The sequence below is a fragment of the Xenopus tropicalis genome, chromosome 9 (genome assembly GCF_000004195.4).
Source record: "Xenopus tropicalis strain Nigerian chromosome 9, UCB_Xtro_10.0, whole genome shotgun sequence".
NCBI lineage: Eukaryota > Metazoa > Chordata > Amphibia > Anura > Pipidae > Xenopus > Xenopus tropicalis.
In genome coordinates this window covers 66,902,073-66,926,852 of record NC_030685.2, presented here as the reverse complement: position 1 = coordinate 66,926,852, position 24,780 = coordinate 66,902,073, and the positions used below count along the sequence as shown (strand labels likewise).

The 24,780-nt window shown below is 39.1% G+C and overlaps 1 protein-coding gene across 2 annotated transcripts in view; it reads left to right on the top strand.

The window, feature by feature from the left end:
- The window catches only part of map3k20 (mitogen-activated protein kinase kinase kinase 20), a 90,919-nt gene that overhangs the window by 33,547 nt on the left and 32,592 nt on the right, over positions 1 to 24,780 (top strand). Inside the window, exons 9-12 of one of the 2 annotated variants that reach the window (XM_004917717.4) lie at positions 3,020 to 3,094; positions 4,717 to 4,823; positions 9,630 to 9,765; positions 20,942 to 21,722. In XM_004917717.4, coding sequence (XP_004917774.1) covers positions 3,020 to 3,094; positions 4,717 to 4,823; positions 9,630 to 9,765; positions 20,942 to 21,271 — 648 coding nt within the window. In that variant the 3' untranslated portion in view covers positions 21,272 to 21,722. Of the gene's footprint in view, positions 1 to 3,019; positions 3,095 to 4,716; positions 4,824 to 9,629; positions 9,766 to 20,941; positions 21,723 to 24,780 lie in introns of those variants that run through there. The other variant, XM_002934606.5, reaches the window with a different exon arrangement.

The window sequence follows — 24,780 nt, the reverse complement described above, 5'->3', positions numbered from 1 at the left end:
TCCCCCCTACCCCTGTATTCCCTCACTTGTACTGAGAGCTATCTCCCCTACCCCTGTATTCCCTCACTTGTACTGAGAGCTATCTCCCCTACCCCTGTATTCCCTCACTTGTACTGAGAGCTATCTCCCATAACCCTGTATTCCCTCACTTGTACTGAGAGCTATCTCCCATACCCCTGTATTCCCTCACTTGTACTGAGAGCTATCTCCCCTACCCCTGTATTCCCTCACTTGTACTGAGAGCTATCTCCCCTACCCCTGTATTCCCTCACTTGTACTGAGAGCTATCTCCCATAACCCTGTATTCCCTCACTTGTACTAAGAGCTATCTCCCATAACCCTGTGTTCCCTCACTTGTACTGAGAGCTATCTCCCATAACCCTGTATTCCCTCACTTGTACTGAGAGCTATCTCCCCTACCCCTGTATTCCCTCACTTGTACTGAGAGCTATCTCCCATAACCCTGTATTCCCTCACTTGTACTAAGAGCTATCTCCCATAACCCTGTGTTCCCTCACTTGTACTGAGAGCTATCTCCCATAACCCTGTATTCCCTCACTTGTACTGAGAGCTATCTCCCCTACCCCTGTATTCCCTCACTTGTACTGAGAGCTATCTCCCATAACCCTGTATTCCCTCACTTGTACTGAGAGCTATCTCCCATAACCCTGTATTCCCTCACTTGCTAAAAAGCCATCCAATGACCTTCTTGAAGCTATATAATGTATCTGCCAGTACGACTGATTCAGGGAGGGTATTCGACAATGTCACAACTCTCACTGTAAAAAATCCTTTCCAAATATTTAGACATTACCTCCTTTCTTTTAATTAGAATGGATGCCCTTGTGTCTGTTGGAAGGATCTACTGGTAAATAAATCATTAAAGAGATTATTATATGATCCCCTTATATATTTATATTATCAAATCACCCCTTAAGCATAATTGCTATTAGTAATTGCTATTGATTTGTTACTTTGGGTTGTTAGGTTGGGCAGAGTTCCCTGTGTTTAAAAAGTATTGTAAAAATTTTACAAAACTGTAGGATATGATTACAAAATCATTATATAAAGACTTTTTTCTTATAGTTTTGAAATATTGATAATCTATGGATGTGATTCCTAAACCTAATATTGTTTTTAGTACTGATCTCTGACTCTGTCTGTGACCCACAACATGTTAGGCTGAGGAACTAAGAATTATTTAACTGTAAAAGAAAAAAAATAATAAATCTTATTGTAATAGTGATGGTTCCCCATTAATAAAGACCCCTCATAGTTAATAGTTAGCAGATGCTCAATATGATTGAATTGGTAATGAAATGGGCTTCAGAAACCTAAACTGAAGCATAAAATGTGTAGTGTGTTTGTTTCTAAAGCACGTAGTGTAATGAGGTACCCAAAAGGTGGGGATCCCTAATGTCAGTAGCAAAGCGGTAAATGGAGCAGAACCAGCCTGGAGACGAAGTAGAGTGCCATGTGGGTTGATAATTCTTTCAGGCTTCCTTAGGTAATTATTGATCTCTAGGCATGTGTCCTTAATTACATAATGATGCCATTTGCTAATTACAGGTCTCTTAGATTCCAGATGATATGGTAACCTTAGCATACAACAAAAACTTCCAAAAACACTATTTGGGGGCATATGACTTCACATAAAATATGATAATGTGTGTAAAACATTCTAATGTTCACTGATAGACATCCATTTATTTGATATGCAAAATATACATTTCCTATGTACTCGGCTTTGTGCCTTGGTTTTTTACTGATAGGGAAGTTACGGCAAACTTAAGACTCAAACTTAAGAAAATGAGTAACCGCTTGGTGAAACCAGGTTTACAAATTGCTCTCTGCTTTATCAGAGAACAGAAAGAATCAGCTTAGTCAGTAACATAATAAGGCACCAAAGTTTGCAACAGCTCTTGTAACCTATATCAATCAATGAGATGTTTGCTTTGAAACAGATGACCAGTAATTCTGCTTACTGATTGCATGGGGTTACAGACCTGGTGCAAATATTGCAACTTACTATATTAAACACTTACTGTGGCCATGCGCTATAAGATCCGCTCGTTTTGCGAGGTCACCAAATGGGTAATATCTTTCTAATCCTAGTAATATCTTTCTAATCCTACAATGAAGGGGGTAGGAGCCACTGGAGCGAGGACTGCATCAATGAGCTGATGTGTTCCCTTGATCCAAAGTGAAAATCAAGCCAACCTGAGATCTGGCAGATTGTTGGCTTGATATTGGTCGGGGAGGTCTGTTGGAGGGCCCTATACCCGGGCATATAAACTGCCAAATTGTTCTGAAGGACTTTAATCAGCAGCTCAAATCTGCCCTTGTATGGCCACCTTTAGTCTGCTATGTACCTGTACATTAACATTATACTAAACTGCTGTAACCTAGGACCTTTAGTCGATGAAGGAAGAAGGGGGCTCCAAACTGAGAAAAATAAATAATAATGGATGCCCAATCCCAGGTTTCAGTTTGTAGGCAAGAAAAAGTCTCTTAATTTGTATTAGGAGATCTTCTGGTCTCTGTATGAGGCTGGGGTCTCAGAGTAGATAGATGGCCTATCTGCCAGCTGGCTACGGTGCTATTTATAGTGACATAACATCACAGCTCAGTACCTTTATCCATTGTAGTCAGAGACATGGGGTGGTGAAAAGAAGGATTAATACTCAAGGATACTTTAGATCATGACATAATTGGCCTCTGTACGTTCTCATTTATAAAGCCCGAGTGATGGTACATCCATGTGGGCTCATTATCGAGGGCTGATTCATTACAGAGTGACATGAGGTCTGATTGATGTCCCTCCCCACTTGTGCTGAAATGGCATGTGATGTCCCAAAATCTCCTTCCTCCTTCAATTCTTTATTTTGTTTCACTTCTCCAATTATTCTTAGAAATCTGTGATAACCCAGTTTTGCAGAATAAAGTACTCAACACTTGCACTGTATGTCTTGCTGTGGACTCAAAGTAATTGTTGTTTTTGGGGGGGTTTCATTTTCAGAGGTTAACCATTCCAAGTAGTTGTCCTCAAAGTTTTGCAGAGCTGATGCACCAGTGCTGGGAAGCGGATTCAAAGGTATTTCTGTTATTTATATAGCACCATCATACATTGTATTTACCCAGCACTTTTCAGAGTTTACTCCTGCCCTAGTGGAGTTTACAGTCTAACCCCCATATGTAATAAAAGGCACTAAGTTTGCCCAGGAGCAGTAACCCATAGCAACCAATAAGATGTTTGCTTTTAAACAGGTGACCAGAACATTCACCAGCTAATTGGTTGTTATGGGATATTACTCCTGGGCAAACTTAGTGCCTTTCATTACATAACCCTTTAAGTCCTAATCATATTTACATACACTAGGGTCAGTTTAGTTAGGAGCCATTTAACCTACCCTGGAGGAAACCCATGCAGGCATGTATAGAACATACAAACACACTGCAGATATTGCCCAGGCTGTAATTGAACTCAGGCCCCTAGCTACCAACTGAGCCACCATGCTGCCCAAATTATTTGAACTTCTGACAAACAGCAATGTAAAAAGATTTCAAAGAAAAATGAACATACGTCTCATACAAGTTCGTAACATAGGGTATTATTTCTCTCAGTTACTATGTAGCTAGCAATATATAACTGGGACTGTATGTTTGTATCAGTAGCAACTGGCACCAATACAATAAATACTTTATTATATAGTGGCTTTGCAGTCATTACGTAATAACGTTCTGACGCCACGTAATGATGGGAACTAAATATGTGCATAAATTCAGCAACCATCTATAAATACACTGCCATTATAAGGCATATACCAGCAATTCATTTGTTTTCAAAAAGTTGGATTTGTATGGGCATTTCAGCTTCTAAGCATAGAAACACATTCCAGCTGGTTGTTAGACAGATATTAGTTTGAGAGATAAACAATTTATTGATTTGTTTCCTCAGCGTAACATTACTCTCCTTCCAACACCCATCCATGCTGTGTGCCACATATACATTGCAAATGGCTGACTCACGCAGGAACCGGCCAATTAGTGCAAGTAAAGTCTGTCATTGACTCACAGCATCGGTGGGTTGGGTGCAGCTGGCAAATATGTCAAGTCAAAGAACCCAAAAATAAATATTTAAGTCTATTAAAGGAACAGTAACACCAAAAAAGGAAAGTGTATAAAAGTAACTAAAATATAATGTGCTGCTGCCCTGCACTGGTAAAAGTTGTGTGTTTACGTCAGAAACCCTACTATAATTTATATAAATAAGCTGCTATGTAGCCATGGGGGCAGCCATTCAAAGGAGAAAAGGCACAAGCACATAGCAGATAACAGATAAAACACTATTGTATTCTACAGAGCTTATCTGTTATCTGCTATGTAACCTGTGCCTTTTCTCCTTTTTTCCAGCTTGAATGGCTGCCCCCGGGGCTACACAGCAGCTTATTATATAAATTATAGTAGTGTTACTGTAGCAAACACACCAGTTTTACCAGTGCAGGGCAACAGTGCATTATATTTTTATTACTTTAAAGCTCTTTCATTTTTTGGTGTTACTGTTCCTTTAAGAACGGTAATAAATGATTGTAAAACACATTAAACATCCTCTATAGTTAAGCAGATTTTCCTAATAGAGAAGGTTCCCCTTCAAATGCATGGGCAGTAAATTACCTTGCTGAGTATTAATACTGACCTCTTTGCTTTTCTACCCAGAAAAGACCTTCATTCAAACAGATCATTTCAAACCTGGAGTCCATGTCAAATGACAGCAAACTTCCCGACCAATGCAATTCGTTCTTGCACAACAAAGCCGAGTGGAGGTAATGTTTCTGACTTTCGGCAGCAAATTCCATGTGTCTGTAACTTCCTGTTGCAATGTAAACTAGCAAAGAAACAACATGGCGGATGTTGCAAGTAAAGATGGTCTTGCTTTTATTGGGGCCCATTATTGTAGTGCAATAGGTAGAGTCGGGAATGTTAGAGAAGGACTGAAGATGCCACTTCTTATTTGTATTCAGAACAACAGCAATTTCCTGGAAGTGGTTCCTTATAGAGTCCTGCATCAGGTTGGGTGCCCATGGGTAGCAGATCAGGTTGCAGGTTTTAATGTAAGCAAGTTTTACTCCTTTAAACCCTTTTTTATTTTTTTTCTGATGACATTACTTCTAGTTTGCAGCAACAGCGCTCCTGGTTTAATTGTGCTCAGCAGGTCAGGTTGGGTAGTGGGTAAGGGAGTTGCAGGTCGGGTCTGGTAGCAGGTCCAAGGAAGATAAAATGCAGGACATGGCTTTGGGTGTGGGTCCACATTTCAAAAATTGTACCCACGCAGGACAATAGTTACCCAGTTATTTTGCTTGATGTTGTTAAAATAGAAATAAGCCCCCAAATAATTATGTTAGAACTGGTGTACCATATGCCAACAGCAGGAATCCTGGGAAGGAAAACAAGTTTTGTTTATGCAGCTTCTGGCCGGGCCGGGCCCCCAGTGGGCCATCAGAGGCCGCATCACATCTACTAAACAAAAGGAAAAATAAATGCGGGTAGGAGGAGTGGGGGGCCCAGGAGGTCTTGGTTACGTTACTTTCCAATGGTGGGACATGTAGGCTTACCCCCCTCCCTGTATGTCATTTAGATGCACAAGTTAGGGAGCATTAGGTGGTGGAGGCGGTAAGAAAAGGGCTCTGCTGAGCTTCCTGATGGTGCTCTTTGCACCAAGTGCCAGTTTGTTGACCCCGGGGGATGAAAAATGATGCATATATATGAAATGCTGGAAATAACGCCTCCTGAAGTTCCAAGGCTCATTAGTGTCTGTGCAATTAGTCAGAGCAGTGCATACCTCTGTGCTCCTGTCACTGTTCCTAATACTTAATATAAAGCTCCTTATTGGACCTACATGAAGTGGTGACTTGCTTAACCCTGGAGCTAATACACCACTCGGTGTGCGTCAGACTACAAGTGCTTTACTTGCAATAGTAGTAGGAGCATTGACAGGCAGACGGGTGGTTTTATCCGCTGCTGGTTTCCATAGTATGACTGTGGCAGACTGAACTCCATGTGCCACTGGCTTTAGAATAACTGGTGCAAGTACACACCCCCTAGTTCTTTCCCAATAACCCAGGGCCCATCTGCTCAAATATGCTTTTGGGAAAATGTATTAAAAGCAAATCTGCATCACCAAATGATTGTAACAGTGAGGTTCCCACTGCAGGCTATATAAAGAAATGCTGGACTCTGTCCAGGAAAAACTGTAACACAGATACGGAAAGATGCCAAGCTTTCAGAGACACGAAGAACTGTCAAAAAAGCCATAGCAAAAAACCCCCAAACCCTCGGAGCTGACAAACACAAACAATTACACAACATTTTGTTTTATTTCCAATGTGAAATCAATAGCTCAGACTCCAGGCTATAATGTAAGTGGAAAAAATGACTCCATGAAGGGTCTGCAAAGCCAGATCACATGATGTAAGTAAAAATAGCGTGATTTAAGGTTGACTTTGTTACTGTTTAGGATCCACAAAGCCATACAAGCATGTTCTATTTGCTCTGCTCCACCTACTGGTAGGGAATGCAAACTACATGCGTATCACTGGTCAGATCTACTGTAGGTGCAAAGTGTGTTAACATGAGTATAAACTCCTCTTATTTAGAGATTTATATACCTTGGGATAAATTTCAAGATAAGAAGAATGAGAGAATAACTGTGTTTTTGAGCCATGTGTATCCCAGGGAAACACCATGTCAGGAATGTCTGGCCTTGAAGCCATTCTTTTAGTAGGCTAAGCATAAATTAAATAAAATATAAATAAATTAAATATATTAGCACTGAAACATATACAGTGAACCCTAATGACAATTATATGTGATAGAGCAGTTCTGTACATTTATGTTTTACATTATATGGGTGGAAGGTTGCCCCCTTTGTAGATTCAGCACTGGTATCTTCCTAAAGGGTTTTTGCTGGGCAGCAGGAATGTTATATGAGTTGCTCCATTTGTTCCATGATATTATGGGATGCATTGAAATAAAATCAAATGCTGCCTTCCCAGATTGAAAATGTGCATCATTTGAAGACCAGGGGCAACAGGTTGCCACCAGATTATATGGCCCCCAAACTGCTGAAGAGCACATAAAGTCCCCATGATTGGTTGCTTTGGTTTGCAAATTGCCTACGGTCAATAAATGGGCCTGTGTACAGTCCTGTATAATAATAGGAACTTTTAATTTACTAATTGGGTTACAGTTAAAATAAGACACAGGAGGGGGATATCTACCTTTCTCTCTAGCCCTATTTGAGTTCAATAGGGAAACACTGGTCAGATGGAAATTATGGTATTAGGAACAAAGTCTGTTTAATGCTACTCCATTTAAAAAGACACGTTTTTCTAACATATTTTTAATGTTGTTTCATAAACATATTTTTATATTTTTTATATTTAATTATTAATTGGTGAGTTGCATAACCTAACTTTTTTCAGTCTGCAACCTATGCTGTGAGAGAGTACTGGGGATCATTTATAAACACTGGGCAGATTTTCACCGGGGTATTAACCCATGGTCAGATAATGACTTTCAGCATTCAACTTGCAGTTGGCTGAAAAAAGCTAACCACTGATTGGTTGCTCTGGGTTACTGCCCAGGTGCAAATTTGCCCAGTGTTTATAAATGAGGCCAGCTAGCAGGTTTGAACTGCTATAACTCCAGCGTAGGTCAGCAGTTTTCAGTGCACAACAAACAACATGTTGGGTTTAGGACACACAATAAGACATTCTATATCTTAAGATTATTAGGAAAAATGATTGTGAGAAATAATTGTTAAGTACTTGCTGCAGTCTAGGGACATGCTTAAGTGTTAAGCTTTCTGAATGTAAATTCACCTGAAAGGTAAAAATCAAGTCATCCACTCTTGAAATTATGCAGAGATGTTTCTGAGTGGGGGGGAGAAGAAAGATCCACTATGGTTTGTGAGTGCAGAATTTCTAAGTGTATGGGCATTTGGTTCTAGCAGGCCTGCACTAAAACTATAGGCAATATCCCATCTACAGAGACAGGGTCAAATGTCATGAGCGATTTTCTTATTTGTACATAAATCCTCTATACTATACAGGATTTAAAAAATAAAAATAAAGTTTATATCATTGGGATATATAAGGGGCCAGTATTGTTGTTATATAGGCTATATGTCCATCTTCATATTCCCTTATGTGCAGGTTTGGGATCTGTTATTAGGAATGCCTTGGACTTTGGGGTTTTCCTGATAAGAGGCCTTTCCTTAATTTAGAGCAAACTTCCTTAGGGCTATTAAAAACAAATATAAACCCAATAGAATTATTTTGCCACCAGTATGGATTCATGCAGCTTATTCCCATCAAGTACAAGGTACTGTTTTATTATTGCAAACGGTCAAAAAACAGGAATCTATGGAAAATGCCTTTCTTTATAATGAGTTTCACAAACAAGCTCACACACGCATATATATATATATATATATATATATAATTTTATCCACATTAAGGAAAAGCTGCAGCATATTGGCACTCTGTACAAGCTGAATGTATGGTGATGCAATATTGCATAAGGCAGATATCACGTGAAATAAAAGTCCTTTTGTACAATATGTAGCATGATGCCGGGCTGTGATTGGTCTTTTTAGGGGGAGAGAAAGAGAAAAATAAATCTCCCTTTTTATTTTATGTATTTTGTAAGCACTTTTAAAGAAAATGTAACCACTGTCTCGGCTTTCACTTTGGTGAGATCAAACCTTCCCTCTTCTCTCAGCTTCTGTTGCAAATCTGTCTTAAGTGATAGGTGGCCTTCCATCTTTGTCATGTTGACAGCAGAGAGGCATTTGCCAAAAAAAAATCGGTTTGCTGTGAGCTCATGAAAGGTCAAAAGAACAGTATGTAGAACTGAATCTAGAGATATCAAATCTTTGTATAAAAAAAACTCGTCATTTTCTCATTTGATCAGCATGCTCAGATCCTTATTTCTGGAACAAATCCCATTGCTGGCCGCCTACAGTTACCAGTGGGGTATATTTTAATTCTTAGCGGTAACCCAATCTATATTTCTGCATTGCCTAGGAAAAAAAAAATAAGTGGGTCTTTTGTGAAGATTTTTTTTTCTTTGTTGTAGAAATGAATATGTTACTATGTGGTCGCCGTGTGTTTGTCCCACTTTTATTTGAGAAAAAGGGTATTATAAAAGGCCATTTTGTGCGAGGCGACTTGCCCGTATTCGGCTATAGTCTGGTGTCCTGTAGTGATGCCCTACAAAACAGATCTTCTGTCTTATATTGAAATCTTAGCAGAAACAGCAGCGCCAATCCAACTTTAGTAAAAGGCGCAACACTGAAATAGTAACATAAGGATCAACATCAATCCCCCCTTATACTGTGATATTCTTACATTCAATCTATTGTTAGGAGCACGGTTCAAGGGTTCAAGTGCATAAGTACAGTCACCTTTATTTGACAAACCATAGGAGGGTAGCCATTCCTATATATGTTGATTTACAACTGGTTTATCCATTGAGAAAAGTCTAATGAACCCTCTGAGATATTGTTATGCTTATATATATGTGTGTGTTTCCCTGTACCCAAACTGAAATGAAATATCTTTATGCAGATGTGAAATTGAGGAAACCTTAGAGAGGCTGAAGAGACTGGAGAGAGACTTGAGCTACAAAGAACAAGAGTTGAAAGAACGGGAGAAGCATTTAAAAATGTGGGAGAAGAAGCTGACCGAGCAGTCACACACGCCTGTAAGTACCGACAGTCTAGGCTCCTCAGACATACTTTGAATATTAATGAAATATTTTAATATTTCTCAGTTCTTGCAATAACCCTATTTAGTGCAAACATCACGTTTTATAATTATAATGCGTTAATTCATAATGATAAAGCAAAGGGACAAAATCATGCTTCGTGGAGGATATGAGGGCTTGTAAATGTCCCTCTTATCCAAGTTAGCCTGAACATAGCCTGAACAGAGCTAACAAGGTTTGTAAGGGACTGGGCTACCAAAGAGTATTAGAGATCTTTATTATCCCTAATTAGCTTAGAGCAAACAATGGGAGAGAGACCGTGACCAGCTTTTTGCAATTACAGTGCTGAGATGAGAAAATATACCAAGACATTCTGGCATACAGTCAATAAAGACCTTGCTCCTATAGCTATGTCAGGGCCTTATTTATAAACACTGGGCTAATTTGCACCTGGGCAGTAACCTATGACAACCTGCTAGTGATTAGGTGCTTTTGCCAGTTGCAGGTTAAACAAAAAACAAAGATTTGACTGGTTTTGATGGGTTACTGGCATGGAACAAATTTGTCTATATGTATCTTATCAGTTTTAATTAGAAAATAAGAGATGGTAAAGGATAGGAAGAGGCTTTCATAGGAATTGGCATGAACATGTAGTTAAATCGCTTAAATTATCAGCCCCAAAGCATAAAATCAATGTTTATTTACCATACGTTAAAATTTATTGGAGCTGGTCTGCATTCATGTTTGTATGTGGAACGGCAGGATTTGAATCATCTGTTACTGTGCAAATACATTCTTGTCTTACAGAAGGCATTTCCTTTAATATATATATATATATATATATATATATATATATATATATATATATATATATATATATATATATTAATATGCAGTAGAAGCCGGCACTCACGTGTAAAGCGAATAAATATGCCTGGGTGCAGTCCCACTAGTATGTACACAGATGCTTGGAAGAAGGTACCGCTCACGCAGGTCTTAGGTTCAATTTTGTAAATTTTATTATAGAGGCAAGAGAACTGACGTTTCGGCTGCAACACCAGCCTTTGTCAAAGTTACAAATACAAATACACTTGTATTTGTAACTTTGACAAAGGCTGGTGTTGCAGCCGAAACGTCAGTTCTCTTGCCTCTATAATAAAATTTACAAAATTGAACCTAAGACCTGCGTGAGCGGTACCTTCTTCCAAGCATCTGTATATATATTAATATATATATATATATATATATATATATATATATAATATAATATAATATATAGGCCATTTTCAAAAAATAGCAAGTAAAATAAATGTCCATCTTTGGATGGCTGGGCAATGATGTTGTTGGCAGACATTTGTGTGTAAGAGCTGAAGGATGCCAGACTGACACCAACAAGCCCTTTCTTATTACACTGCATTAAATTAGATATAAGTATTTCAGGCTCTGGTGTGTATGAGCATTACCTAAGCATATACAGGTATTGAATCTAATATCCAGAAAGCTTTGGACCTTAGGTTTTACAGAGAAGTGCTTTTTCTATAATATGGAGCAACATGCCTTAAAGCTGCTAAATTCATGTAAATATGATTGTTGTGCCATCAGCATAGGTTTATACCAGCTTATTATTGCAGAGAAAAGGCAAGTTGCTCAAATATAAAGTTTGTTAATACAGGGCAAATTGAAATAGCAAATACCATTTTGCAGCTTTTGGACACTGGATTTCTGGGTGATACATTGTAAATACATTATGGACCACACCTTTGCCTTTAGTGTGACATCATTTTAAAGAAGATGTTGCTGCCCAGGAACATAATTACAGTGAAATGTAGACGGAGGCTGAGGAGCCTAATGGGTGTTAGGAGCTACATGTGAGAGCGGATTGTGTGGTTCAGACTTTTCTGGATAATAGATCCTATACCTGTATGTCCCACAAAAGCATCCTATAAAGGCTAGTATGACACTTTATCATTTGTCTTTTTGCACTTATTCATTTACATTATGCAAACTCAACGTTGATGTTAAAATATGTCTTGTGTTGCTCACTAAACGGAAAGCCTGCATGTTGTCACCATGTACGAGCCTGTTAATGAGGTGTGTGCACACGTATGTAGTCTTACTGACTGTAGTGCATCTCACAGTTTTATTTGCTAACATGTGCTTCTTTCATGGTCAGCTGGGTTGGACTGGCCCACTGCTGTACCGGCCCCGGTCCTGTTGGGTTCCAATGGGCGGAGCACAGTGGCAGGCTGCGTGAAACGCTCGGGGGCTGAAATGCATTGCTCTATAATTATCTGCACTGGCACCAGTACTCATGGGGAGCGGTGGGCCCTTAGCTGGGGAGGGCCAGTGAGGCCAGCGGGGTGGGCCCTTTGCTTGGGTTTCCCGGTGGCTTCGCTTCCCCCAGTCTGATACTGACGGTCAGAAACATTTTATCAATAAATAAATCACAAATGCTGTATATTCCAGTGGAACTGTAATTAGTAACCTGTGGATGGGAGAGGATTAGCAGGTACAATATCATACCCCATAGTAGGCTGCATCTTTAGAAATGAAAAAAAAACAGATAAATTAAGCATATTTGGGTGACATTTTATAGAAATCTGGACACCTGGAGGCTGATTTATCAGTTTTTTTAATTTTTCTTTAGAATTGCATTTGTGGGGAAAAAAAATGAAAATTAACTTGATTTTTTTTTTTTACACACTTAGGAAAAAAACTGGATCTCAATTACCAATGATAATAATAGTTTTATAAATCTAGAAAAGTTAAATTGAAAATACACCTCCCATGGATTTCTGTAGAAGCTTGAGGTTTTATCTGCCAAGTGTTTATTTAAATTTTCCAGTTTTTTTCTGGTGATGGTTTGTATAATATGATATGAACCTAGTTGTGGTTTTCTGACATTTCTAGCACCGCGGGGAAGTTTTGTACATTGTGCAATAGGGTATATGAGGATGTTGGTGTGTGGCAATTGTGGGGCCCTTATAAATATAAATATAATATATATGGTTCATACTGGCTGTAAACAAGACATTAAAGGGGTGGGTCACCTTTAAACGTAGGACGTTATAGAATGGCCAGTTCTTAGCAACTTTTCAATTAGTCTGCATTATTTATTTTTTATAGTTTGAGATTATTCAACTTCTTCTTCTGCCTCTTAAGTTTCCAAATGGGGGTCACTGACCCCAGCAGCCAAAAAAACTATTGCTCTTGTTATTGTCATTTTGTATCACTTATGTTTCTATTCAGGTGCTTGCCTGTTAATATTCTAGTCTTTAATTCGAACCACTGCCTAGTTGCTAGGATAATTTGGATCCTAGTAACCAGATAGCTGCTGAAATTCCAAACTGGAGAGCTGCTGAAAAAAATCTTAATAATTCAAAAACAAAAATAATAAAAAAAAAATGAAGACCAACTGCAAATTGTCACTCTCTACATCATACCAAAATTAAATCACAGGTGAACAACCCCTTTACATTGAGCACATTTCTGTGGCTGAATATTAAGTTGGCAGATACCTTTTACAAGAACTGTAAACTTTTTTCATTGAACTGGATATGATTTAAATGCTGCAGTGGATAAAAAAAATATGCACTGTGCCTTTAATTAAATATATTAAATTAAGATCCCTAAATTTCAATTATATCATGAAGACTGTCATGAAAAAAATACCATCTAGAAAGTCTGTTACTTGCAACAAATTCTAAAAGAAATCTCACCTTTGACTCGGTGTTTATGAAGTTAATAAAATAATAAGCAGGTGACACTGGACATTTAATAGTTTTGGTGCAACAAAGCTGGAAAAGGGTGACATTTATTGAGAGATGATCTCTCTGTAATGTTCTGCCAAGAGAAGGATCTCAGGAACTTTTACAAGAGAACTACAAATTAATTGGCTGACCTGCCAAGCAGTTGGTTCTGATGTCTGACCTCTGTATCAGCTTCTAGATCCTTAAAAGAAGATAAGTCACATTGTGTTCCTTGCTTGAGGGAATAAATAGGGACGTACTTACAAAAACGCTTGGACACATCACAGGGTGGAACTGCTGAGTGTTCTAAAATGGCTTGGATTCCAATTAAGCTGTGCAATCCCTGTTTGGACATATAATGACCAATGTAGTTAAAAGATACTGAGGTGGACAGATATGCAGAGACCCATGTACCAAGTATTTTCACAAAAAAATAAATTTAAAGAAACAGTCAGCTAAAAAAAAAATATGGGCAATGTAATTTTTGTCCCACTGAGCATAAAGAAGTATTAGTAACAATGATGGGGGGTTGTCAGCGCTTTAAAAACACCCGAAGGTCATATTTGGTTTTTGAGCCACTCTATTGAAGTCTTATGGCTCAACCACTGTAACAAACAGCTGTTCCTCGTGAACCTTCATCACCTGATATTAAATATCCAATAGACATCTAATCTGAGAAAACTTCCCATGGATGTAGTCATCTGACATTGTCATATTCCTGTAGACTCAAGCACCACTATCACTTCTATCACCTTAAGGATTACCCAAAGGAAAATCTAAGCCTAAATTATTTCTGAATATCTAATGTAGTTAGAGAAGAATATACTAAACTACCTGAACTAACTAAATATAGATCTTAAGATCCCAATAGCCTTAGATAGTATGCTTGTTCTTCATCCAAGCCAATCTTAAATGCATTGGTGTTAAAGGCGAAGGAAAGTCATTTTGGCATTTTACTGCCAATAGATACGCCACATTAGTCCAACCTAGAACGCTATATTTATTCTGCAGAGTAAACAGCTTTAGAAGCTTTCTCTGTTTGCTTAAGGTAGAAGCTGCCATTTTAAGTAGTTTCCTTCCTGCAATCTAGCTGTTATAGCTCAGATCACACATTCCCAAGGGAGGGGGGAGTGAGTTCTTAGCGTTCTGGTGGGAGGGGGAGCAGGGGAGTGGAGAGAGACGAGAACTGTGCAGACTCTGGCCCCAGGCATTAAGGATGTTTCTGGGAGCAGACACTGGAACATCATGTTTACAAAAAATGAGACAAGAAATCCTGTGTTTCTTTTGATAGAGGACTCAGTGCAGCTTATGGCTGTATTTACATAGACCTTTCTGATAAAAGTTTACTTACATTTTACCTTTCCTTCTCCTTTAAGGTTAAAAGGCAAAATGTCAATGTGCCATAGGCACCTAGAACCCAATCATTTTATTTGTGAGATGAGTTATTTGTTCCTGTTCCTGTATTATATCTCTCCTTTCTTCCTGCACCCCTTCCTTTCTGGACCATTAGCATTTGGCATTTTAATGTCTAAAAACGCTCTTCAATTTGGGTATCATGTTTACATGGACATTTTGGCATTTTCCAAATTGCTCCTGATTAAAGGAAAGCTAAGGCTGCACCAGCTTTACAGGAAGATATTTGCCCGTAGTACTTTATAAAGAACATAAACGATATTACATGTAGTACTGAATAGTGAAATACTTTTTGTGAGGTTTTTGGATAACGGTTCTGCGCATGATGGCACCCCTTCTGCACTTATATCATGCATGATTTCCATTGGTTGCAGTGACATTTTGCATGGGTTCTATGATAACATGTTTAAACCTGTAAATCATGATCTCTAACCCTTCTGTTGTATCCATATGTGTTGTAACAGTAGCCATGATGCTAATACGTGTACTTGATCGCACGAGACGCCATGCATGCTCCATACGAGCTCTCTTACTGTATGTGCTAACACCTGTATTGTACTTGGGTTGTATATTAAAGGCATGTAACATGTAAATTATCTACTACTCATCCATTGCTGTTGTCATTTGAATGGTGTGTCAAAAAACATGGAATGTTCTTATCTGTATGTGCTAATGATATTTGTAAAATATACAAATAAATATGTTTCTTCTGATGCCTGTGTATACTGTTTAGATTTAAAAAGAACACAGATTAAAGGAAAACTATACCCTCAAACAATGTAGGTCTCTATAAAAATATATTGCATAAACAGCTCATATGTAAAACCCTGCTTCATCTAAATAAACCATTTTCATAGAAATATACTTTTTTAATAGTATTTGCTATTGGGTAATCCTAAATAGAAAATTGCCATTATAAGAATTAAGGGCCACCTCCTGGGATCATAGGATTCACAGTGCACACAAACAAGCCAAGGCACATATACATGCTAGGCCACATCAGCCAATGAATGGGCAGAGTTCTGTCTTCTGCTCCCACACTTCTTCCTGTTACAGTTAAAGCTGCATTATTTCTGGTCAGGTGATCTCTGAGGGAGCACACAGCCCATCACTAAATGGCGGCTCAAGGGAAAGGATGTAAAAGGGCAATATTTACTGATATATATATTCCAGTTTAGTGAAATTCTTTAATAGGTAAAGTAACATAATATAAACTATCTGTTGTCTGTATTCATTCTGGGGGTATAGTTTTCCTTTAAGACATCATTATTTAGTACTTACTGTATGTCTTGAAAGTCTTCTTCCATTGTCCTGGGGTATTTATTAAATTCTCTCCAATAAGAAGCAGGGCTATTGCTCTGTAGCTCCTGTTGGTCTGTAGGCTTTGTGTTCCCTCTGCATGCATCCAGGGCCATACATATAAAGCTCCGCTTTATCTGCCAGATTTCCAAACCAACATTTCTTGCCCAAATCAAGTGCACACCTCTTAATGGGTAGGGGGTGGAAAGGGGTGAATGTCTATGTGCCTTCCAGCACCAGCCCCTTACTAATTAGCTGAGGGTGCCGCAGGTCTCAGCACTGTGGTTATATGCACAGAAAAATATGAATAAAAATACCCTTTGCACACTGCGCTTGGGTGAGCCCTGTCAAATTTCCCTGCGTTAAGCTTTATCTTCACCCTTTGATACATATAGTCCAGGGACCTAGCAATCCACATGATGATCCCTATCCATAACTGGCCAGTAAGATACAAGAAATTACTATATTGCACTAGAAAATAAACAATAGGAATTCTGGGAATGAGTTCCAAACAAACTCCAAAAAAAATCCCATTTACATGGGTTTATCCTATAGGTCAGTGCTGTCCAACTGGCGGCCCGCGACCCCCCTCTGTGTGGCCCCCCACCTGTCTGGCTGCTTTGATGGCTTACCTTTGTGTAAGCTTTAAATGGTATCAGTACTGAGATTAACTGCCCCCCCCCCTGCATGGTTCTCACCTCAGATTCAGGCTGTAATCAGGCTGTATTGTTTAAATATGTAATCCCCTGTGTTGTTCACACCTTTTAATCTCTGCATTGTTTACCCCCTGCAGTGTTCACACCTCAGGCTCAGGCTGTAATCACCCCCATTGTTCCCCTGTTCACACCTCAGGAGCAGTAGAAACCCACAAATAATCCCTGCACACTACAAAAAGAACATATACTGAGGTGGTACTGCAATTAAAAAGTTTTTTAATATATAGTTATTGTGCAGACTGTAGGAGCAGTGCCAGCATTGTGTCACTGTATGCTGCCTGTGTGTGCCATACACACAGGCAGCATAGGGCAAGCAGAGTATGGCACACACAGGCAGGGTAGGGAAGGCAGAGTATGGCACACACAGGCAGAGTAGGGCAGGCAGAGTAGGGCACACACAGGCCAAGTTTGGCACAAACCAGCCAAGAATGGCACACACAGTGAAAGTATGGCACACGCAGGCAGGGTAGGGAAGGCAGAGTATGGCACACACAGGCAGAGTAGGGCAGGCAGAGTAGGGCACACACAGGCCAAGTTTGGCACAAACCAGCCAAGAATGGCACACACAGTGAAAGTATGGCACACGCAGGCAGGGTAGGGAAGGCAGAGTATGGCACACACAGGCAGGGTAGGGAAGGCAGAGTATGGAACACACAGGCAGGGTAGGGCAGGCAGAGTAGGGCACACACAGGCCAAGTTTGGCACAAACCAGCCAAGAATGGCACACACAGTGAAAGTATGGCACACGCAGGCAGGGTAGGGAAGGCAGAGTATGGCACACACAGGCAGAGTAGGGCAGGCAGAGTAGGGCACACACAGGCCAAGTTTGGCACAAACCAGCCAAGAATGGCACACACAGTGAAAGTATGGCACACGCAGGCAGGGTAGGGAAGGCAGAGTATGGCACACACAGGCAGGGTAGGGAAGGCAGAGTATGGAACACACAGGCAGGGTAGGGCAGGCAGAGTATGGCACACACAGGCCAAGTATGGCACAAACCAGCCAAGAATGGCACACACAGTGAAAGTATGGCACGCAGGCAGGGTAGGGCAGGCAGAGTATGGCACACACAGGCAGGGTAGGGAAGGCAGAGTATGGCATACACAGGCAGGGTAGGGAAGGCAGAGTATGGCACACACAGGCAGGGTAGGGAAGGCAGAGTATGGCACACACAAAGGCAGGGTAGGGCAGGCAGAGTATGGCACACAGGCAGGGTAGGGCAGGCAGAGTATGGCAGGTTTTTGCTGTACTACAACCATTAATATGGGTATGGTCATGTGATAACATGGGTGTGGTTTCAAGTGGGTGCAGTTTCAAAAAGGGGAGTGGTCAAAACTGGCTTCCATTATCGGCCCTCCACCACGTAGGTCGGAAAAATTCCGGCCCTCGGTACAACAGAAGTTGGACAGCACTGCTATAGGTTAAACCTCACCCACTGGGTTTTAAAGCAGAAGCCAGGATAATAGCTGATCAGATTCCCAACTACAGACCGGTTTTGCCTTCTTGAGGCTCATCAGTGTAGTGCAGGGTTTTCTGATCAGCTTAGGTAGAGTCACCGTGTGGTTTCACAAACAAATCATTAGGGTTGAGGAAACAACCTCATACAGATACAAATAAACAAAAGGAATTCTGGGAATGAATTCCAAACAAGCTCCAAAAAAAATTCCATCAACATGGGTTTATCCTATAAGATAAATCTCACCCACTGGGTTTGCCGAAAATTTACGAAATGCAACTTTTGCGTGATTTTTTTGACCCGGGCGCGACTGCAATTTTTTTTTACACAACCATGAATTTCCCATGGGGAAATTTTGCACCCGTTTCACATAAAAAATTTGCAGATGTTGAAATGCGGAATTTCGCTGCGAATCTATGCCTGGTGAAAAAATGTGCTCATCGCTAATCAGCACCCCCAAAGGCCATATTATAAAATAAAGAGGACAAAATGCTTGCTCGGTTTTACCAGGCAATGACTGGAGCACAGCATCCCTCAGACTAGGGTGTATCATTGTTTTAGCAAATGATAGCAAGAACCTTTACATGCAGCTGCTTTTGTTTTTAGAATCAATACCTTTTCAGAATAATATCCTTTAATTAGGAAGATAGCTTAAAGTGGCTGCTAACAACTGTTATTTGGTCAACACATAGGCAGAAGTCATAACAGTTTAACCACTTTATTTAGACATGCGTATTGCTGAAATTACAACCTATCAAACCACAAGGGTCTCTTCTTCAGTTACAGATTCTTCATGGAGAACTGAATTGCATTTATCCATAGAGACAAACTCTCGGAAGTCTGACAGCCTGTAATTTCAGCCCAGCGCTGGTGCAATAAAATCACTCCTACTGCTCATTCCATCTCTCTCTTTTAATAACTTTTTAAAACAAAATTACTATTTCAGCCACATACTGTTTTTTTCCCCTCTACTATATTATTTTAATGTAAACACGTGACAAGTTTTATATCATTGCATCATTTGCTGAAGATATTTCTTGTATATTTAGCAGAGCTAATTCTATGTAGGGAATATACGCTGCTGTGGACAATAATAACGGCATTCTCAATGAGACAGTGGTAGGCAGAGGAGGATACAGGAACCAAGGAGTACCTGAAAAATGGCATTTACACTTCTAGGCTCAGAAAAGTAACTATGGAGCATCTATCAATATTTGAATTCTCTAGCTTTGCAGAACTCAAAAATTTCCAAACCTGATTGATTAAAATTCCCATGTGAACTCTTTAGGTTTTTGCACTTAATTAATCTCAAAAATTTCCATTTTGGAAGTTTATATTTGTGATTTGCTGCAAAAACCTTGAATTGCAGTAAAAAAATCAAATTCGAATGTTGTTAAATCTGCCCCTATTTAGTGCAGCATTAGAGACTCTTCTTCTGATGGTACATATTCAATCGTGAGTATGGAGCAATGCCATATGCAATTTATAGGCAATTTATAATTCCCGTTCAACTGCAGGCATTTATGTGGCCCCTCAATAGATCTGTGGCTCAGGAGCTTCACTGACCACTTTGGAGGACATCATGTTTTAATAATTTGACTCCTAAATATATAACCTAGTAAGTAACTTGGGCACTATAGGGAAATCGTTGGACAGTACGGTTTTGAAAGCAAAATCATCAGACTGCATTTGTAGAAAAAAAGTGATTATTACAAAAATGTATTAGTTAGTAATTTGGAGCCCCAAACATCTCACCAAGGGATGCCCTCTGCATGTCTTAACAGCAAACCGATCTGCTGTTCTTCTTGCCCAACAAGCTCCTTTCACAAGAAAACCTGGGTGTTCTGAGCCCAATGGAAAGTACCAATGCATTCAATAAAGGCCTAAAGCCTTAGTTGGCTCTCACTGTCAAGTGGCATTGCCCTTGCCCAATCATTACTTCAGGCGACAATTTTTGATACCCAATATAGCCTGACTGGATCTTCATAGGAAGCAAATACTACAGTACTCGGCTATTCATTAAATCAGCATCTTTGGAAGCAAAAGTGAGTGTTTTGTAGCTACTGTAATCAGTAGAATCTGTGAAAATAGATTTGGTAACCACCTCCATTGAGGCCAATTCTCAGTGCCTGTAATCAGTTGAGCAATGCGTAGCCATAGCTAGCAATGACTTTGAAGATATTCTCAGACCTTGGAAATAATTGTGAAACAATTTATCTTATGGACACATAGGAAAATAATAAAAAAAAAAAAAAGTTGTCGATGGTTTGTTTTCATACACTGTAATAGTTCTTTTTGTCTTGGATTCTCTGCTACTTTCTGAACATATGCCTTTCTTCTCTCTCATGTAAAATCTAACTTCGTAATGGTGGCAGAGAAATCAAAGGCAAGCTTGGGTGTCAGATCTTAGTCCCAGGTTTTTAATTCACTAATCATTTTACTTTCCACTTGCTGCCAACTAATCCAATGTTGGGGGATTCTTTGATTTAAATTGATCCTAACTTTCCTTTTTGCCTCTGTCCTTTCCTCCTTGTTAATAGCTTTTCTTTCCTGTTGCTGCGAGGCTGTCTCAGAAGTCTTTCTTTGAATCTAAAACAGAGGAGTCAAACAGTGCAGAGATGTCGTGTCAGATCACAGCCACCAGTAATGGGGAGGTAGATGGCATGAACCAAAGCCTGCAGGCAATGATGAAGGGGTTTGGAAATATATTCGATATGAATGTCGTAGGACCTGTCTTGCATTCTGGGATGCAGATTAACATGCAAGCCAAACAGAATTCTTCCAAAACCACATCTGTCAGGAAAGGAAAGAAAATCAACATGGCTTTGGGATTCAGTGAATTTGACTGGTCAGACGACAGCAGTGAATGAAGATCACATGATGAACAAGTCAGCTCTTATTGGTGAACTCCGATTTGTGTGAACCACAAGGCCTGTTGCTGTGGCCCTTATAGAAACTTGCTGATGAAAAATACAAGTACCTGTATACATTTTTGTAGGTTGGTTTTATGTGAGAAGATATTGTAATGTTTTTTCCCCCTTTCACTGCCATTTTGTAATTGCTTTTAAGTTGTTTTATGAAATGTTGATTGATTAACAAATGGTTGTAGGTAGTGGTTTAAATTTGTGACTCCGGATGATAGAAAACATTAAAAATTAGTGTTAATTTACATTTAGTGCCTGAAAATGTATGTGTTATTATAATCCTCTGTAAATCCCTCCCTTCATCTATATTATATGTGTTTTTCTAAGTAGATAAATGGCTTTATGGAGTACTGAATGCATAGATTTTCAGCCTAAACTATATAAATGTGGTCAAGTTAAATGCAGGTGTGGCTATTAATCATCTTACTGGGTGGGATCTGTGGCAAACTGGCTAGGTAGTCTGACGACATAAAGAGTATTTCCCCTTGTCAAATTACAAAGTTTAAGTTAGAAATAAGTAGAAACATGTGAAAAAGGCATAATAGGTTAAACTGAAATAAAACTTTGCAAGTGTACTTGTAATGGGAGATGTACCACAAGCCTTCAGCAAAGGATAAGTGGTGAGTAGAAAACTGCATAAAATCATTTCATAATGGAAGCTTGTATTAAATTTGGTTCAAAGTGATGTATTTATATGTAGAAAAGAAGCCATGGACTAGATGTGAAGTTATGGCTTTGCACAAGAATTAATCCCATTTTCTATATCTCATTCGTAGCTTCTGTTACATGGCAGCTAAATCCCTGCATAAACTTGTTACTGATGTACCCAATGCGTGACACTGGTGTACATGTCCATCTGTTATATGGGAAGATAATGTATATTGGTCCAACACCTGGACTTGTGATGCAAAATGAATGAAAAATTAGCCAAAATCTGTGCAGAAACAAGCAGACTTTGGTTGGAAGGTTGATAAAATTGTTGATCACATTGGCGAATATGATCATTAACCAAAAGTTTGGCAGTAGCCACCACTGTTGCCTCATTATATGAGTGGGACAATGGCCAACGGTTCTCATCCTTTAATGTTGACCCCTTTCTTGTGACACATGACTGCAAACCTCAGCACAGAATGACTAAAGGTACCCAGTGCCCATGTACAAGGGGGAAAAGGCTGTTCTGTACATGCCAATGCTATCCCACATATTGGAACGGGCTGGACACTGGTGAGGGTGAGAGTTGAGAGGATTAAAAGGCAAGCCTTGATTTCTACTAAACTGGTAGTGTTCAGCAACTCAATCTGTACCCAACAAGAAATTTAGAAGAAACCTAAACATTGTTTAATTCAAATAACCTAGAAATGCACAAGAGAGATACTGAATCTTTCACAGAAGATTTTGAACCCTAATTAAAACAATTGGATCAGTAGACAAAAAATGTTGCAGTGAGTAGTTCAGAGCTTTAATGTGAATATAATAAACAGACACACTGAGAGTTGTCACATAAGCTGACAATTAAAGAAAAAAAATTTTTACAAACAAAAAAAAGTGTGCACTAAAGACTGATAAAAGATGAATTGGTCATTTGCCTCAATTGATATTCTATATTAAAGTGAATAGTTATTACCTACCGTCCTCATTAGGGTAACGTGGGTGGGACAGTTGTTGAGTTTATACAGGAGCAATTCAAAAGACTCAATAGTCATAAAGGAAGGAAAGGGTATTGTACATAATTAATAAATCTTCTGATCTTTCAGCACAAAATCTGATCTGTCAAATATTTACCAATTCTTAACTTGTTCATGAAGATTAAAGGGACAGTAACACCAACAAATTAAAGTGTATAAAAGTAATTACTATATAATGTAATGCTGCCCTGTACTGGTACAACTGGTGTGTTTTCCTTAGAAAGACTACTATAGTTTATATAATAAAGCTTCTGTGTAGCCACGGGGGCAGCCATTTACAGGAGAAAAGGCACAGGTTACTTAGCAGATAACAGCTAAAACCCCATTATATTATACAAAGCTTATCTGTTATCTGCTATGTGCCTGTGCCTTTTCTCCTTTTTCCCAGCTTCAATGGCTGCCCCCGTGTTGACATAGCAGCTCATTTATATAAACTATAGTAGCATTTCTGTTGCAAACTTACCAGTTTTACCAGTGCAGGGCAACTGTACATTATATTTTAATTACTTTAAAACATTTTCATTTTTCGGTGTTACTGTTCCTTTAATATATTTTTTTTTTACTGTTGAATTACAATCATCCGACCTCCATTATTGTTTTTGACCGATTTGATCATTCAAAGTAAATAAAGATAGAACCCCCTTAGTATGGTCATAGGGTTAACAAAAAGATTGAACTGGGTGCAGAGGATTAGCAATCAAAATTTACAATTATGTAATAAAAATAAAAAATGTTCACCACCAAAAACCTTTTTAGGTTCTTATTTAAAAAAAAAATTGTAGGGTGGACAAATCACTCAGAAGTGATTTACCAAGGGGATCTAAATACCTAGGCGCATTCGGGTCCCTCTTTAAAACTAGCAGATATGGCTTGGGCAGGGGCCATGGCCTCTGACAAAGTGGCTCTCTATTGCCACGAAACACGTTAGGCCCATGCCCCTCCCTGCCTATAAATATGTTTGCAAATGAGGACTGTACATGTGGATATCCATGTCCTGCCCCTGACCCTCCCATTGCAGCGTCTGTAGTGCAAAGGTTTGTGCCAGATTGTGTTGAGCCAATTACTGTACATGTATTGGAAAGAATGGTGCATAAATAAATACAGATATTTAGAACTTGTCCTACGGTTTTCCCTATGGAGCATTTACCAAATGTATAACCAAATAAAAATGTGGCTATTGGTTTATAGTGAATGGAAGTGGTGAAAGTGAGACTTGATCACAGCTTATGGCAAGACAGCCTATGTAGAGTTTCTATGAGTTACTTGAACTTTCAGAACAGCCTTGGAGGCCACATAGGTTCAGCTCTCAAGTTTGCAGTAAATTGCTTAATCTTCAAGCATAATTAGAAAATCTCTGATCTCATTTAAGAATAAAATACACACAAAACACATAAAGGAAAGTTAATGTATCATAAAATCTCAATTGCTTTAAGAGGCTTGAATGGCAAATGTTTCATTCTAATCAAGGAAATGCTGTATATTGTTTGGGAAATTGCACCTTGCCTGAAAGCTTTTACACAAGGTAGGCAAATGGAAGGAGAACGCAGGCCAAATGGTTTCTTTATAGAGAGTCGATGTGTTTCTAAATGACTGCCAATGGAAATGCAAATGTACCCTAGAAAGCAATATAATAGCATAAATGCACATGATTTATGAAATGACAAAAATGCAATCCACAGTATGAAGATTAGAGCATTTAGTAATTGTAATAAAGCTGAACTAAATTAAATGTAAGGTTTGTTTTGTGTAATTGCCTCCAGCAGCCTAAGG